Raw genomic sequence first — 18,350 nt, forward strand, 5'->3', positions numbered from 1 at the left:
TCTGTAATTACCCCAATCACCCCCATCCAGCCCTCCGGAAAGCCTAGCAGCCCCAGTCCCTGACCCTGCTGGGGGGTTGGGGCATTCTGTCTGTGTTTAACATGCTGTTGCCCTTGAGCTCCTTGTAAACATCTGAGATCGCAAGGAGACTGGGTAACCGACTGAGACGCGCGGTGACCGTCTTTTACAGGCTCTCGACTAAAGAAAAGACGTATATTGGAAGAAAGGAGAGAACTAGAGAGAGAGAGAGAGAGAACAGTGAGCATCTTTTCACATCTTATTAATGGCAAAAATATACAGTATGTTTAATGAGGCAAGCCATGCAGTTTAAATACCGTTGGTCTTACTCGTTCAAACACACACACAGACACACACACAGAGACACACACACACAGAGACACACACACACACACACAAACACACACACACACACACACACACACTGGCCCACCCCCATTTTAAGGACCCCAGTGGCACTACAGTGAAGGACTGCTGTATGTGTTCAGCCTGCTAGTCTATACCTCAAACAATATGTTCTCTATGTTTTGGTTAATTCACACTGGACCATCTATCAGCTCCTGGAGGAGTCCAAGTAAGTGTCAGCTCCCAGCAGTGTGAGAGGAGCCTGAGAGAGACGCCATGCCAGGAGAGCGCCGAGGAGAGACGTATTAAACACAGCTAACGAGGATGAGGATGTCACCGTGGGCATTATAGCCATTCCACTAGGTCCATTCTAAAACTGTCACACAGAGTCTGGCATCCATGGGAGATGTCTGATTGATATTTCCCGTAGAGGGTGTGGAAGCTATGGGGAATGTGCTCTGTGGGAATGATAGATAAGTGTTGAGGGTCTGTGGTGTAATGTTTAGTAGTGTTTGCCTGTGTCTCCATGTTGACCGACACCAAACTGCTGAGGTGTGAAAACAACCGAGCCTGGGTTTCAGTGTGTTGTATTGGCTAAGCCCAGGGGTGGAGAGAAAAACAAGAAGGAACAACCTCACTTATTCAAAAACAATTACATTTTACATTATTAAAAGACCCCAAAGTCTTGTTTCAGACTAATCAACTTTTATCTCAGGCGATTGTTCTTTGATTAACTGTTTCTACCACCCACACAATGTTTAGACATCGGCCCAGTCTCCATCACCACGGACCCCATGAAGTTCCAGCAGGATCTGCAGGATCTGTTTGTCCAGGTGTGTACCAGATCACCCGCCAGCGTTAACTCTACTACTGGGCTTCACAACCACAGAGGAAGACAGCGGGATGGAATGTACATGTGAATGTAGACTATGAGGAATGATCTACACTCTGGTCTCTAGATCAATTAGGACTCCTTCCATAGACCACATGGTTCCTGCTCCAGACGAGGATTGATGATGAGGTATTCCCAGTGTGGGCCTCAGCGATGCTGTTGGATGGGCTTATGTTGTGCGTGTTCCCTCAGGGCGGAGGGGACTGTCCGGAGATGAGCATCGGCGCCATAAAGAAGGCCCTGGAGGTCTCGCTGCCGGGTTCCTTCATCTACGTGTTCACCGACGCCAGGGCCAAGGACTACCGGCTCAAACGGGACGTTCTCCAGCTGGTGCAGCTCCGCCAGTCCCAGGTACAGGAACCCGCCAGGGAAGAGCCTATCTGAGCGCTTCTGAATCTCCGGAATCTTCTTTAATTTGACCTTTATTTAACCAGATAAAATCAACTGAGAACCAATTCTTATTTTCAGTGATGACCTGGCCAAGAGGCCCCGGCGAGAATAAATACATACAGACATAGAGAAATACACAAGGTCAACACAGAACAATACATACTGTACAATACATGAGAACAGCAAAGACAACAATGATAAATACAAATAACAACAGATCAACTATGATGAAGTGATGTGAATGCAGTGAGTTTTAGTGTTCCAGCCGTTTGCTGCAGCGGCCAAAAAGCAATGCAGGCTTTTGTGATGGTGAGCCTGAAATCACTAGACCTTAACTGGTCATCACTGTGAGAGACCTGAAGGAGAGATGTCAGGTAGAGAGGTCATTTTCCCAGAATTGTTTGATAAATTAATTGAAGCAAGTGAAGAAGCCGTCTGGTGTGAAGAGCCAGTCTATAGAGGTCACAGTTGTGGTGAGTAGTGAAGGTGCACCAGTGGCAAAGCGAATGGCTGAGTGGTGGAGCGTGTCAAGTTTCCTAAGGGCACTCTGATGCCATTTTATAGATGATGTTGTCGTAGTCCAGCATAGGAAGTATGGTTGTCTTCATGAGAGTGTTTAGTGGAATAATGCGTGAAGGAGGCCTTGCTGTGAAACAGGAAGCCCATTCTAGCTTTGACTTTGGCCTGAAGGTTATTGATGTGAGTCGTGAAAGAAAAAGATGAGTCCAGTCAGAGGCCCAGGTACTTATAGGACAAGACAAACTCTAATTCAGAGCCGTCGGTGCAGTAGATCTTGGGGGGTTTAGAGTTTAGGAGTAAATGAAGGTTATGAAAAGATTACTTGATAGAGGTGATACTAAGTTGGGGAGTGGATGCCGCAGAGTGGAGAGAAGTGCCAGCTGAGTATAAGATGGTGTCGTCAGCATACAGATGTATCCGGGAACTGCCAGCAGCGTTGGCCACATCATTGATGTAGATGGAGAACAAGGTTGGGCCCAAGATGGAGCCTTGAGGCATCCCTTTAGAGTAAGTGGTTCCGACAGAATGTTACCAGTCTTCACCTGCTGGACACAGTTAGCAAGGTAGCTGGCAAACCAGTTGCAACAAGTAGTGGTCAGGCCGATGCTGGAGAGCATATACACAAGGATGTTGTGATTGACTGAGTCAAAAGCCTTGGCTAAGTCAATAAAAGCAGCTATACAGATGTGCTTGCCTAAAGCAGTGATGATGTCATCAAGGACCTTCAGGGGGCTGTGATAGGCAAGGCAAGGCGAGGCAAGGCAAGATGGAAATTGGTCTGTTGCAGTTGGGGTCAGAGCCGGAGACACCTTTGAAGAGGGGGAAGATCACGGCAGATTTCCAGTCAAGAGGGAAGACAGACAGTTGAAGAGACAAATTAAATAAACTTGTGATGAATCTGAATTTGAATCTGAATCTGAACCGTCATAGGAACACTGAAACACTGACTCTCCTGAATCTCACTCTCACTTACTGTTATTGTCATGTTGAGTCTCTGAGGGGAGAGGATGACATAGTTGTTTAAGGAAGAACAGGATGTATTCTAGTCAGGACCCGCCCTGGCTAACCCTGCCGGCTCTGTCCCCAGGTGGTGTTTGTGCTGACAGGGGACTGTGGTGACCGCTCTCAGCCAGGGTACCGAGCCTACGAGGAGATCGCTGCCACCTCCTCTGGACAGATCTTTCACCTGGACAAGCAGCAGGTGAACGAGGTAAGTTCAGGAAGGTCAGGAAGGTAGATGTGTAACTGAAAACACGTTTCAAAAAAAAAAAAAAAAATATATATATATATTTTTTTTTTCTCATGAAAAATGCCTTATGGAAAACATCTTTTGAAGATATTTTTCATCCTGTATCATTTTTATATACTCTTTTCTATGACCTTACCTCGTTGATTTAAAAGCGCATAGTAAATGCACCAGCAACTGTGTGATAGGGTTGAGCTATTTCTTTACATGTTAAGCAGCATGAAACCGTATCCGCTGTCTGGAAGCCAAAGTCAGCAAGCCACAGTAACTCCCTGTCAGACTTAAAAGAAGACAGTTTCCTTTGAGATAGACGCTGGTCTCCTGCATGTCGTATATTGTCAACACAGGAGATCCAGGCTGAGGAGAGGGCAGCTTCACTTGAGGGCCAACCGTGATTGTTCCCCGTGCCCCACTGAACCCTTCAACCCTCTGCTGATTGTGTGTGTGTGACTGTGGGACTCTGTGTCCATGTGCGTGCGGTGGGCATGGGTCTGCTTAATTTCACATTTTATTTCAAGGGCTTGTTTGTGCAAGCGTGTGTGTGTGTTTGTGCATGGGGTGTGTGTGGGGGATCTGGGTGTATTAACACTTCATATAACTTCCACCGGTCTTTGAGAACTGTCTGAATTTCATGTCTTTGTAGCAGTATAATAATCTCCCTTAGCAAGAGACCGGGGGATCACTCTGAAACAGCTCCCACAGCTGAAACCAGTCCTCCCTCCCTCAAACCCAGCTGGCCAGAGAGAGCGCAGCGCTAGGCCAGGCTAGAGTGCTTAAAAGTGACCCAACTCTTGATAGAGAAATTATAGCTTTCTGGCGCCTTGCTGACCAGCTGTCGACTCGTTTTACTTGGATACACATTGAGGATAACTGTAATTCAGCCACATTCAAAACAATTGTGATTTCAACTCCTCAGTGGCCTGTTCTTATAATGAATTAATGTCAATCTCTTAATCCTTAAAAATAGCCCAGAGAACCACAAATCGAGCTGAAATCTTCTCTCTTAATGTGTGTTTAATAAAGTGCTGGCAAATCAGATAAACACAAGTCTTTTGTGGTTACGGGGGAAGAAGTGGAGAGAAAACAGAGCCTTTATTTGACTCTCTAATCCCAGGATATGATATGTCATGGCTTCGCTCTCCCCAGCACAGCTGCCCTGAGGATCTGGGTCCAAGTCCACACACAACAGCCCATTGTGAGCGCTGTGTGTGTGACTCTCCTGACAGGCTAATTCTGACATGTTGTAATCAATAGACCTGCCAACAGACCCTGGGGCAGGAAAAAACACTAATGTGCTTCTTTAGCTTGGATGTGGGTCTGACTGGTGATGAAGGCCATCCCACTTCTCTCAGTACTGCTGACCTGGCCAAACCGAGCCAGCTTCCAGACTCTAATCCGCCACGGAGGAAGTCTGCTGTTACGTCAGCCCGTCGTCTCACAACGGATGATATGGAGGCAGGTTATGAGGTCATGGGTCACTGCCGCCGGAACATCTGGTCGCCCTGGCAGCTCAGCTCACGCATGTTTGTCTTACTGTTTTTTTTTCTCTCGCTTTACTGAAGTGGACAGACTTCTTTAACGACCGAGGGTGACATTTCCCTAATGGTTTCACATCAGATAGACACAGTAGTGAGTGAAGGCAACAGGAAATGAAATCATATTAACCTGTATCCTCTGTCATGTTCCTCCTTAGGCTGGTGAACAAAGCCAGGCTCTGTAGCTAGTCAGGCGCAGGAACCACCCTCTACTGATGTCAGGGGGGAAGACAAGGCAGGTGTTTGGGTATTTCCACTGAGAGGAAGAAAGGGGTCCATCTGGGATTGATTTGCCCTAATAGCCTGGTTCCTGGCAGCCCATCTCCCCGCTGATGGTGGTGGTGTGAGGCTTGTAACCCCGGCTCTGGGGTACGCCGACCCCTATCCGCGAGGCGGTCTGCGGCCTCACCGTCTACACCGTGATGGAAGAACCCATCACTCACCGTGTCGGTTGGCCGGTTCAAACGCTGCGAGGAGACCTCGAGGACCCCAACAATCTGTGTTCTGAAGAGAGCAAGCCAGGACATCCCCCTCCATTACCCACAATCCCTTTAGGGTTCCCAGAACAGCAGAGATGCGTCTTCCTGACACGGCGCCTAGTGACTGTTCGGCCGAGACACGGCGGATGAGGTTTCAAAGACCCGTGGATCCTCTGGCCTCCCCCGGCCCACGGCCCAGCGAGGGAGGCTGGGTCAGCGTTCCCAGAGAGACGCGGCTCGGCCCGCAAACAGAGGAGGTTCCACCTCGCTGCGTCTTGTCCTTTTGTCCGAGGCCGGGGGCAGATTGATGTGCGCTCCTCCCTGATGTGGGGGTGAAATAGACACTGGCTGGAGGCAGATGTAGGTCACTCCTGAGCGGTTTCCTGCACATGTGGCAGACATTACAGCTGTTTCCAGTTGTAAACTGTTAGAGGAACCAGCTGCTGTCAGCACCCAGTGGGCCCGATGCACAGAGCGCCTCGGCCTGCTAATTAAATTATCAAAGACTTTGTTCACTCCAATTTTCCCTGTTATTCCAAAACATATTAAGATGTTATTATTATATTAATGTTGAACTAAGCTCATTCCTCAGAGGGTCCACTGAAGCAGCACTTTCAGTTTTTTATTTATTTATTATGGACGCAATGCACACATAATGTCTGAACTCATAATTATGAGGTCAAAACCAATAAGACAACTGCGGTTGTTAAGTCTTTGAAAAAAGGCTCTGGTCACCGAAATGAGACCCAGCTACGATGTAACTCTCTGGTCTCGAGCTTCTTCTCCTCTTCAGAAGAAGGGAACAGACGTCTATCATTACCAGCAAAGAGCTCTCAGCTCGGGGGTTGAGACCATGTTTACACTGCAATTCTATACGTCTAATATTTCACTATTATCGTCTCTCAGGGAGAAAGTCTCCATACTCAGAGAGGTGATTGCTTGTGGAATTGTTGGGGTTTAATGGCGCGACTATATCAGCTTTAGCCATCGTCTTTGCTGAAAGGTAGATAATGACCCTCATTACAGACGGCTGCCGCCACGCTGCCCTCTCCTCCACTCTGCCATCTCCTCCATCTCCTCCATCTCCTCCCTCTCCTCCCCTCCTCCATCTCCTCCCCTCCTCCATCTCCTCCACTCCTCCCCTCCTCCATCTCCTCCATCTCCTCCATCTCCTCCTCTCCTCCATCTCCTCCCCTCCTCCATCTCCTCCTCTCTGCCATCTCCTCCATCTCCTCCATCTCCTCCATCTCCTCCTCTCCTCCATCTCCTCCCCTCCTCCATCTCCTCCATCTCCTCCACTCCTCCCCTCCTCCATCTCCTCCCCTCCTCCATCTCCTCCTCTCCTCCATCTCCTCCATCTCCTCCTCCTCCATCTCCTCCCCTCCTCCATCTCCTCCCCTCCTCCATCTCCTCCCCTCCTCCATCTCCTCCATCTCCTCCATCTCCTCCCCTCCTCCATCTCCTCCATCTCCTCCATCTCCTCCCTTCCTCCCCTCCTCCCTCTCCTCCCTTCCTCCCCTCCTCTACTCCTCACTCCTCCTGGTGAACAGACGCTATTTTAATCCCAGGTTTAGACCGATGCACAAAGGACATCGCTGAGCCTTTTCTGCCCTTAATTGATTCTGCACAGTGGACCGGTTCACAATGGAGAATAGAATGACTAACACATCAGCCGTCCCCACACACACACACACACACACACACACACACACACACACACACACACACACACACACCTGTCCCCGGCAGACTCCTCTGCGGGTCCGTGAGTCAGAGGGTGGAGGAGGACTGTCTGAGACTCGCTCCCCTGGGGACCCAGAAAACTCTCTGTTATCTTCCTCAGACAGGCGAGACGTTTCTTTATCCCTCTGGTTTGTGGAGGATCCCGGGAGGCCGACTTCAGCGATGAAAGAACGGCCCACAGACAAAGAGCAGCCTGCACTATAGGGGGGGGGGGGTTCGAGAGCGAGGTCACGGCTACATCCTTCCTGTTCTGTCCAGGGCGTCCAGAGGGGCTCAGTAACAGGGTGTCTGTGAGCGCTCCCAGCCCCGGCGCTGTCCGGCCCGGTCTGCTCTGAGCCGGTCTTTCTCTCTCCCTCCAGGTCCTGAAGTGGGTGGAGGAGACGGTTCAGGCCCTCAAGGTCCATCTGCTGTCCTCCAACCACGACAGCGCCCAGGAGAACCAGTGGGAGGTGCCCTTTGACCCCAGCCTGAGAGAGGTCACCGTGTCTCTCAGCGGTCCGGCTCCTCACATCGAGCTCAGGGACCCCCTCGGTAAACCGCCGTGCCGTTTCCTCTTTTATTTACCCACAATTCATGTCGAGTCATTGATTGGACAGATATTGTAAGATGTTGCGTTTCCCGCCCAGGTCGGACTGTGGGTGTGGAGCAGGGCCTCTCAGAGCTGCTGAACATCCCAAACTCCGCCCGCGTGGTCAACCTGAAGTTCCCGCGCCCCGGGGCCTGGACTCTGAAGGTACCGGTGCTTCTGACACGTCTTCTCATTGACCAGCGTGAACACGACATCAAATTCAGTCCCACTGGACGACGCGTGACAGAACAACCCGACCTCTCTCTACCCAGGCGAGCTGCAGCGGTCGTCATACTCTCCGCGTGACGGGGGTCAGCAAGCTGGACTTCAGAGCCGGCTTCTCCAGCGTCGCTGTGACTGAGTTCAACCGGACCAGGGAGAGACCCATTAAAGGTACCGTGTGTGAGTGTGTGAGTGTTTGAGTGTGTGAGTGTGTGAGTGTGTGAGTGTGAGAGTGTGAGAGTGTGTGAGTGTGTGAGCGTGTGAGCGTGAGAGTGTGTGAGTGTGTGAGTGTGTGTGTGTGTGAGTGTGTGAGCGTGAGAGTGTGTGAGTGTGAGAGTGTGTGACTGTGAGAGTGTGTGAGTGTGTGAGCGTGTGAGTGTGTGAGTGTGTGAGTGTGTGAGTGTGTGAGCGTGTGAGTGTGTGAGTGTGTGAGTGTGAGAGTGTGTGAGTGTGTGAGTGTGTGTGTATCAGAATGCGTTGTATCTCGATGTTCTCTCTGTCCCAGGAGTCCCAGCCCACGTGTTGATGAAGTGTTCAGGTCTGGAGCCCCCGGGGCTGCTCAGCTACGTGGAGCTGGTCTCTGGGTCGGGGCGCCCCCTGCGCACCCTCCCCGTGCCCCTGCCCCTAGACGGGGGCCGCGGGGGCCTCTGGGCCCTCCCCGAGTTCCGCACCCCCTCCCAGAGCTTCTTCATCAAGGTGAAGGGCAAAGACGAGGAGGGCTACCGCTTCCAGAGGCTGTCCAGCGTGTCCTACACCAACATCATCCCAGGTGCGCTACCAACCCCCCCCCCATGTCTCCCTCACCGTTCCCCTCCGTCACGTGACCCCTGACCTCTCCTCTCCTCCTGACGCAGACCCCCCAGCGGTGAGCATGCCCGGCGTGGTGAAGGGCTTCTACATGCAGCCTGCTGTCATTGGCTGCTCGGTGGAGAGCAACGTTCCCTATAGGCTGAGGTTCACCAGGGGCGGGGTTACCCTCGGGCAAGAGAAGCACTTCCAGTGAGTCTCCTCCCACCGTTGAACATCCCATAATAACATCCCCTAACCCTGGACCCTCCCACCTGATGTACAGCATTCACTCACACTCTAATACCCACCGTGGAGCCAGTAATTAGGTCACTCAATGGGACCACATGCATGGTTACCGGTCACCAGGGTCAGTCATTCATTAGTGCTGATAGAGAACATGGCTTTTTATTGGTGCATCAATCATCCAGCCGGTATACACAGTAGATTTTGTGTATATTACACGTTCGGTTGTGTCATCGTGGAAGATTAACAAACGCCGTGTTTTTTCCGTTGCTCTGACACTCTGTTTTGAAGTGCATGGAGTCGCTGGGGAGAGCTGTTCCCTGTCTGTCTGTCTGTCTGTCTGTCTGTCTGTCTGTCTGTCTGTCTGTCTGTCTGTCTGTCTGCCTGTCTGCCTGTCTGTCTGTCTGTCTGTCTGTCTGTCTGTCTGTCTGTCTGTCTGTCTGTCTGTCTGTCTGTCTGTCTGTCTGTCCGTCCGTCTGTCTGTCTGTCGGTCTGCCAGAGAGGCTCATGGGTAGTGAACCCAAGAGAGAGGCTCATGGGAAGTGAACCCAAGGCTGAGTCCTTCTGTCATCGCGTCCCCTGTCACCTGTCACCTGACTGTTGACATCTGTGTCCCAGGTTCTCAGGCAGAGCATCATGGGAAATCGGCCAGGCCTCAGGTGAGGATGAGGGTTCGTATGAGTGCATCGCTCAGAGCAGCGCAGGGCTGGGCCGCGCCCTCACACAGCTGACGGTCAGAGGTATGTTCACACACACACACGCACACACACACACACACACATGCACACACACACACACATGCACACACACACGCATATACACACCCACACATACACACACACACGTGCACACACACACACACACACACACACACACACCCACGCACACACACTCCCTCGCTCAAGCGCCTACTAACTTATATATTAGCTCATACAGTCCCTCACAGATCACAGAGTTTGAAAAGCTTTGAAATCCATTCCAGAAATGATTTATCTTAGATTGTTACTTGAAACATCAACTTGAACAGATAAAACATGGAACTCCAAATATTTGACTTAACCGTAAACTATTTCTGCACAGTTTGTCCGCCCCTGATAAAGGCAGCAGTGAGCTCAGTGTTGACTCTGTGTTTCCTACGAGACAGAGCCCCCTCCGGTGCTGACGGCCCCCGTCAACGTGAGCTCGTCAGTGGGGGCCACGGCCGTGCTCTCCTGCCGGGTGGACGGATCCATGCGCCACAACCTGACCTGGCAGAGGGCGGGTCGTACCATCCTGGCCCGCGCGGGGAGGGTCCGGCTGCTGGAGGACTCCTCTCTGGAGATCTCTGGCGTGGGGCCCCAGGACGCCGGGGAGTACCGCTGTGTGGCCACCAACGCCCACGGAGACAGCTGGATCTCGGTGTGGCTCCTGGTCCCAGGTACGGTCGCTCCGCAACCCCGACCGTCTGCTGGAATACTTAACCCGACGGGGCCCCTAGCTCCCTCAGGCCCCTCCGTCATCTGGTTTCCATCTCGGCCCCGGCTCCTAACATGAGAGCCACTTCTCCAGAAACGCTCCCAGTCAGAGCATGTTTCCAATCACCCAAATTGATGCATGTTGAAAATTGTGGCTTCTATCGCGGGCACGGTCTCAGATGCTTGTAATGCTTTTGAAAACGGACGGACAAATTTGAAACACATCGCTCGCACGCCGCGATCCGCCGGCGTGACGTCAGAGGTCGGCCCGTTAATCAGGCCTCGGGGCCGCGAGCGACAGACACGTTACCACAGCTTAGCCGCCGCAAGCTCTCTGTTACTCATGACTCATCATAGGACCCCTGACTCACTCTCCCTGGATGTTCCCTCTGTAGAGGCCCCTTCTGTGGCGGTCAGCCCCCAGAGCCAGGCCTTCTCCCGGGGGGCCCAGCTCCGCCTCGTCTGCTCCGCCTCCGGTTCTCCCCCCCCCATGCTCTTCTGGAGTCATGGAAACCTCTTCCTCACTAATCGGCCGAGGTAAGGGACTCCCGGACTCCACTCCACTCCACTCAACACCTCCTGGTCGCCTGCTGCTCTCACACTAACTCACACGAACGCACAGTAACTCACACAAACACACACTAACTCACACGAACGCACACTAACTCACACAAACACACACTAACTCACACAAACACACACTAACTCACACGTACACACACTAACTCACACAAACACACACTAACTCACACGAACGCACACTAACTCACACGAACGCACACTAACTCACACGAACACACACTAACTCACACGAACGCACACTAACTCACACGAACGCACACTAACTCACACGAACGCACACTAACTCACACGAACGCACACTAACTCACACGAACGCACACTAACTCACACGAACGCACACTAACTCACACGAACACACACTAACTCACACGAACACACACTAACTCACACGTACGCACACTAACTCCCACAAACACACACTAACACACACTAACTCACACAAACACACACTAACTCACACAAACACACACTAACTCACACTAACTCAAACAAACACACACTAACTCACACGTACGCACACTAACTCACACGAACGCACACTAACTCACACGAACGCACAAAATGTAAAACCTAATTTTATTGTTAGAATCAGTTTATTGTGACAATTCAAAGTAATCTTCCAGGCTTTCAACACACGGCTGTGTACTACTGTATACTGTACTTAACCTTATTCACAATAAATCTGCCGATCCAGGAATGCGCCCTGGAAGAGAAGCACAGGGCTGGATTTCACTTAGACGTCTGCGTTTCCCATCATTAAAAAAGATCAACAAACATGAATTCCCGTGGCTGATGTTTGTGTGATGTGCCGCAGGTTGACCTTTACCCCACACGGCGTCCTGACCATCAGAGAGGCCCAGCCAGAGGACGCCGGCAACTACACGTGCCTGGCCTCCAACGAGGCCGGGACAGCCTCACAGTCCGTCGCTCTGACCTTCGCAGGTGAGAACTAGGGAGGTTCATAGTTCATCCACTATCGATTCATTGCCGATAAGAATTTACTTGAGTAAGATTTGGTTACTTGATTAATTGCTTGTTAATGGAACAGAACTTTTTGGGGGGGAACGAACGTTATCAACGGGAGTTGCGTGGAATGTAATCATGATTTAAGGTCGACTGCACATGAGGGCCACGCCATGTAGTGAAGGCTAATTGGGATGCTGGGAAATCTCAACGACACAGCGGAAGAAGACACAAAAATGAAGCGAGCAAAGCACATTCCAGCACGGGACGTTCTTATCAATTAATCGACTATTGTTTGTTAAGGTTAACAGTTATCGATTAATGAAATTTCTTGAAATTTGCGACCCTAGTGGGAACAGCGTCGGCGTGGGGCCCTCGCTCGCTCCCACACCACAGCAGAATGAATGAATGAATGAAACTTTGCTTTAATATGGATCACAATTCCATTGGAGCAGTCCCAGTGGACAGACTAGATGCATTGCTTAAGTGTTTGTAGCACAAGTGCTAATCTTCAACACCAGTCCATAGGAGGCTTTTCTAAAAGATTATAAATAGAATAAAATATGAAGTACGAAACCAAACAGTATACAAACAAAATACAGAATTAAAATCACAAATCAGATTCTAACAATCACAGCACATATGAACAGAGCGAGAGGTCCGTGATCACAACTACAGAACCAGTCTGCGTCTACACATGTGATCTGAACCAGACTTAGAGTCAGCTCTACAAAGAACACAGTGGCTCTACTCAACTCAGTGGCTGATTGTGGTTCAGCCCACATCATCTCTCTGCTCTTCATCCCTTCTTGCCCCCAGCCCCCAGACTTCAGAGGTCTTTCTACTTCTTTCCATCTTTTAAAAGTATATTTTTCTATGAATATCACGCTGGTTCAGTTGTGGGCAGTGAGAGCAGAGAGCAGAGAGCTCAGATTGACAGGGGCACATTTGGGCGCGGCGTTTCTCAGAGGGGCGCAGGCTCTCGTAGGGATGACGGTCATGGGTGCATTTTTAGCCCGGCTATCAGTGAGAGTGTGACGGAGGGCGTGGAGGTGAAGAGCATGGCGGCCTCTCCCCCGGGGCGCGCTGGTATTATACCACGCTGGCTTTTGTCTGCGCGTGTCATCTTCAACAACGCTGCTCTGTGAGGACACCGGGGGTCAGGCGGGACACTGTCCTGTCCGCCCAGCTGTCCCTCTGCTTCTGTAGCGTCGGCGTGTCCCTCTCTCCTCGTTGACGCACAAAGAGTGTGAAATGTCAGCTCCTGCTCTATATTTACCCCGCCCGGGGCTGCTGCCCAGCCAACTCACACAAGAGAATTCGTATTACACTGCTATTCTTATCTTGTGTAGAATTGTTAGGATGACTGGCCTTTTGGTACATAATGAAAATCTTTTAATGTTGTTTATTAGTTAAGATGTATGTCGGTGCCCCCCTCCCTACAGAGGCCCCCAGCGTGGTGGCGAGGCAGCAGACCGTCATGGCGTCCGTGGGAGGGGACGCCACGCTGCAGTGTCGAGCCACAGGCGTCCCCACGCCCTTGATCCACTGGTTCAAAGGTAAGAGCGTCCCGGTGACATGTGCGACGGTTTAAAAAGTCAGGTGGATATAAGTCTATAGTATAACCGTGTTCCTGTAGTCTATAGTATAACCGTGTTCCTGTAGTCTATAGTATAACCGTGTTCCTGTAGTCTATAGTATAACCGTGTTCCCGTAGTCTATAGTATAACCGTGTTCCTGTAGTCTATAGTATAACCGTGTTCCCGTAGTCTATAGTATAACCGTGTTCCTGTAGTCTATAGTATAACCGTGTTCCTGTAGTCTATAGTATAACCGTGTTCCTGTAGTCTATAGTATAACCGTGTTCCCGTAGTCTATAGTATAACCATGTTCCTGTAGTCTATAGTATAACCGTGTTCCTGTAGTCTATAGTATAACCATGTTCCTGTAGTCTATAGTATAACCATGTTCCTGTAGTCTATAGTATAACCGTGTTCCTGTAGTCTATAGTATAACCGTGTTCCCGTAGTCTATAGTGTAACCGTGTTCCTGTAGTCTATAGTATAACCGTGTTCCTGTAGTCTATAGTATAACCGAGTTCCTGTAGTCTATAGTATAACCGTGTTCCTGTAGTCTATAGTATAACCGTGTTCCCGTAGTCTATAGTATAACCGTGTTCCTGTAGTCTATAGTATAACCGTGTTCCCGTAGTCTATAGTATAACCGTATTCCTGTAGTCTATAGTATAACCATGTTCCTGTAGTCTATAGTATAACCGTGTTCCTGTAGTCTATAGTATAACCATGTTCCTGTAGTCTATAGTATAACCATGTGGTCCCAGGCGATCTGCAGGTGGGGTCGGTCCCCTTCGCCGAACAGGACGTCCACAGCGGGACGCTACAGATCCGCGGGGTCCAGGAAATGGACGCGGGCCAGTACAGCTGTGTGGCCAGCAGCTCCGCCGGGACGACCTCCGCCGCCGTCACCCTAGAGGTCGGAGGTGAGGAGGCCGCCGCTCTTTCAGCTCCGCTCACACAACGCCGCCCTCGGATTACCGGAAATTACCGGTGACGACGGGAATACCGCTGTGTGGTCGGTCTGTCCTGTCATCCCTATATTTAGTGTCCCCGAGCGCTGGGGCTGTTTTATGAGCCGGCGCTGTTTAACCCTCTGTCCCTCACTCCCTCACTCAGGGGGCCCCGAGTTCTGGGAGGCGCCGGGCGACATCACGGCCAGCGTGGGGGAGAATGTGACCCTCCCCTGTGGCGCCCGGGGCCGCCCCACGCCCACGGTGACCTGGAGCAGGGAGGACGGACGGCTGGTTCAGACCAGGTCGGCACGCCACGACGGCGCCGTGCAGCTGGACACCGGACATCTTCAGATCCAGAGTGAGTCCCAGAGCCCGTAGAACCCCCTGAGAGAGAACCGGGTCCCGGCCCCCCTTAGAGAGAACCGGGCCCCGGCTGGGCCCCCCTGAGAGAGAAGCGGCCCTGCCCCCCTGAGAGAGAACTGGCCCCTGGCTGGGCCCCCTGAGAGAGAAGCGGGCCCCCGGCTGGGCCGATCTCCCTGGCATGGCTGGAATCCCCTAGTGGAATATATATAGAAGAGATGAAGCCCCTCAGATCAGATTCAGTAAACGTTTTCTTAAGAGTGTGAACGCAACCGGACACGCTGGGTCTCTCTCCCTCTCTCTCTGGGCCCTGGTGGCAGCGCGTAGCGTTCCCTCTCTCTTCTCTCTCTCCTCTCTCTCTTCCCTCTCTCTCTCTCTCCCTCTCTCTTCCCTCTCTCTCCCTCTCTCTCCCTCTCTCTTCCCTCTCTCTCCCTCTCTCTTCCCTCTCTCTCTGGGCCCTGGTGGCAGCATGTAGCGTTCCCTCTCTCCTCTCTCTCTCTTCCTCTCTCTCCCTCTCTCTCCCTCTCTCTCCCTCTCTCTCCCTCTCTCTTCCTCTCTCTTCCCTCTCTCTCCCTCTCTCTTCCCTCTCTCTCCCTCTCTCTTCCTCTCTCTTCCCTCTCTCTCCCTCTCTCTTCCCTCTCTCTCCCTCTTTCTTCCATCTCTCTCCCTCTCTCTTCCCTCTCTCTCCCTCTCTTCTCCCTCTCTCTTCCCTCTCTCTCCCTCTCTCTTCCCTCTCTCTCCCCTCTCTCTCCCTCTCTCTCCCTCTCTCTTCCATCTCTCTCCCTCTCTCTTCCCTCTCTCTCCCTCCGCGAGGGGAAAACTCACACAAGACATTTTTCATCCAGAGCCAGAGTTGAGTCCAGTTCCATAATGTGTGCTGATGGACCCCTCCTGGACCAGGCCCAGACCTGAGCCACAGCGGGAGAGCGTTGACACAACACAGATCCTCAAATGTTTATAGGCTGTGATATTTATTGGAGAGGATGGAACGGTAGTATTTGCACAGAGAAGTTGACTTCCATCTCCATCTGCGGCTTCGCTGACGTGACTTGTTCCAACTGGAGCAGAGGACCCTGTGTTTACCTGCCATTGTGACTCCAGCTATGACCTCCAAGTGTGACAGATATGAACAAACATGCTCAAATATGAACGGGCTTTTCTTTCAGCGTTCAGTGGTAACCCCTCAGACATAAGGACCAATCACATGTCATCATAGGATGTAAACAGGACGTTCGTGGGCATGTGGCCAGCTGTGTCACATTATAACCACATCTATTAATCACTTTTTGAATAACATAAATGTCATTATAATTGAACCGAGAAACAAAACAGTGGGCTAGTGATTGAGCTTTGTTGTAAATACAGTATAACTTGTTTGTTATGACTTGCCATAACAATAACTGCGTAGACAACCCTACCCGTACACTGGGCTCTCTGAACGTTGAACCATATGTGGGAACCATATCTATGAAAACTGTGTCCTGAGTGAATTTCTGTTTTGGACAGGTGTCTGGTTGGATGATGAAGGACTGTACATCTGTGAGGCCAAGAATGAGTTCGGCACGACCAGGACTGAAGCCAGGGTCACGGTCACTGGACTAGGTACCCCGGCTAGTTCGGCTAGTTTGTCTGTCCCTGTACCAACAGATAACAGCAGATATCAGATGTATAGCATCTCCACGGTTACCTCTCCCATAATAATCAAGATTGATTCTACTCTGTTATTCCAGCTGCTGGATCATATATATGTTGGTATATATGTTCATTGATGACCTCCTCTTTGTGCACAGAGCCCCCCCTCCTAGCCCAGGGTGCCCCAGTCCTCACCACCGCCATTGGTCAGTCCCTCAATATCCCTTGTATGCTATTGGACGGTATACCCCTGCCTGAAAGACACTGGACACACAACGGCAAACCAGTAAGATCGGACGATTTTCTCCCTCATATTCCACGTCTAACACTTCTCATGATCATTGTTAAACATTATCTCGTTATAGTTATGAACTCGTTATCGTTATGAACTTGTTATCGTTATGAACTCGTTATCGTTATGAACTCGTTATAGTTATGAACTCGTTATCGTTATGAACTCGTTATCGTTATGAACTCGTTATCGTTAAGAACTCGTTATAGTTATGAACTTGTTATAGTTATGAACTCGTTATCGTTATGAACTCGTTATCGTTATGAACTCGTTATGGTCCGTAGCTGCAGCTGAGCGGCAGGGCGTTCCTCCGGGGTGACGGCAGCCTGCACGTGGAGAGGGTTGTCCCCGAGGACGCCGGGACCTACGTCTGCACGGCGGTCAACGTGGCCGGCGCCGCCAACATCTCGGTCAGCCTGGAGGTCCACGGTGAGAAGGCCGGCCTCACACCGGGGCGCCGAGCCTCCACAGCCTCGTTTAGAGAGGGCAGGAATGCGCTGACTCAGCCCCCTGCAGGCGGCTTGACCACCTGCTGCGCTCGAACAGACGGCTCATTTACCGCCTGCTTTGATGAATGGGCTGCTTTTCCTCCTGGACCGTAATGACAGGAGGCTTGATTATGGTTCATCATCGAGTTGTAATGAAGAAATGCCTCGACCCCCCCCCCCCCCTGCTGCTGTGTAACTCAGTGTTAAGTCCGTGGCCCCGACCCCCGGCTGCTTGTCCAGCGCAGCGGACAGCTGAAGCAGTGTTGTTGTGTGACCTACTTTCACAGTGCCCCCCGAGATCAACGCCGGCCCGTTCCACTACATAGCCAACGAGGGCGTGCCCGTCAGCCTGTCATGCCAAGCCACCGGAGCGCCCAAGCCAACTGTCGTCTGGTCCAAGGTACGAGCCCAGGTCACGCTTTTTGCTCGAAATCTGCGCTTCACTAATGAGGGTTTTGGCCTAAACCCATGACCTCAGACATGTACAGAAACACATGTCTCTTAATGTGGGGTTTGCTTTCATGATCCATCCATCTTAAGAGGAACGGCTTTAAAACATGATGTAAATCACGTATAAACCTAGGCAGCTATATTGTGTGTATGCAGCCATGTTGTGTGTAATCCCAGGCCGGGGTCAGGGGGTCAGGAGGTCAGGAGGTCAGGAGGTCACGAGAGACTCTGGTACCAGGCAGACAGGCCTGCTCTCATGAGAACACTGGACCAGTCATTTTCTATTCTTGTCAGATGAAACTGAGCCTCCAAAACCCATCTGGTGGAAAAGGAGAAGTACAGGCAGGAGTGTGTGTGTGTGTGTGTGTGTGTGTGTGTGTGTGGGTGTCTGTGTGTGGGTGTCTGTGTGTGTGTGTGTGTGTGTGTGTGTGGGTGTCTGTGTGTGGGTGTCTGTGTGTGGGTGTGTGTGGGTGTGTGTGTGTGTGTGTGGGTGGGTGGTGTGTGTGTGTGTGTGTGTGTGTGTGTGTGTGTGTGTGTTAAAGAGAGAGTTCTGGGAGAAGGCTCTGTCATTATAGCGCCCATTAGAACTGGGTCTTTTGAGCCTGTGGCC

The 18,350-nt window shown here is 51.2% G+C and overlaps 1 protein-coding gene across 1 annotated transcript in view; it reads left to right on the forward strand.

The window, feature by feature from the left end:
- Positions 1-18,350, forward strand: part of hmcn2 (hemicentin 2) — a gene marked incomplete at both ends in the record, with an annotated part of 57,889 nt that overhangs the window by 696 nt on the left and 38,843 nt on the right. The window contains 20 exon segments of the mRNA XM_084457375.1: positions 1,126-1,196; positions 1,448-1,606; positions 3,252-3,374; positions 7,527-7,698; positions 7,794-7,900; positions 8,008-8,128; positions 8,463-8,726; positions 8,812-8,956; positions 9,608-9,729; positions 10,134-10,406; positions 10,839-10,980; positions 11,840-11,967; positions 13,434-13,547; positions 14,330-14,488; positions 14,682-14,876; positions 16,385-16,480; positions 16,669-16,796; positions 17,087-17,231; positions 17,578-17,690; positions 17,918-17,955. Coding sequence (XP_084313501.1) covers positions 1,126-1,196; positions 1,448-1,606; positions 3,252-3,374; positions 7,527-7,698; positions 7,794-7,900; positions 8,008-8,128; positions 8,463-8,726; positions 8,812-8,956; positions 9,608-9,729; positions 10,134-10,406; positions 10,839-10,980; positions 11,840-11,967; positions 13,434-13,547; positions 14,330-14,488; positions 14,682-14,876; positions 16,385-16,480; positions 16,669-16,796; positions 17,087-17,231; positions 17,578-17,690; positions 17,918-17,955 — 2,815 coding nt within the window.

Source organism: Borostomias antarcticus (genome assembly GCF_949987555.1).
Source record: "Borostomias antarcticus genome assembly, chromosome: 23".
NCBI classification, from domain to species: Eukaryota; Metazoa; Chordata; class Actinopteri; order Stomiiformes; family Stomiidae; genus Borostomias; species Borostomias antarcticus.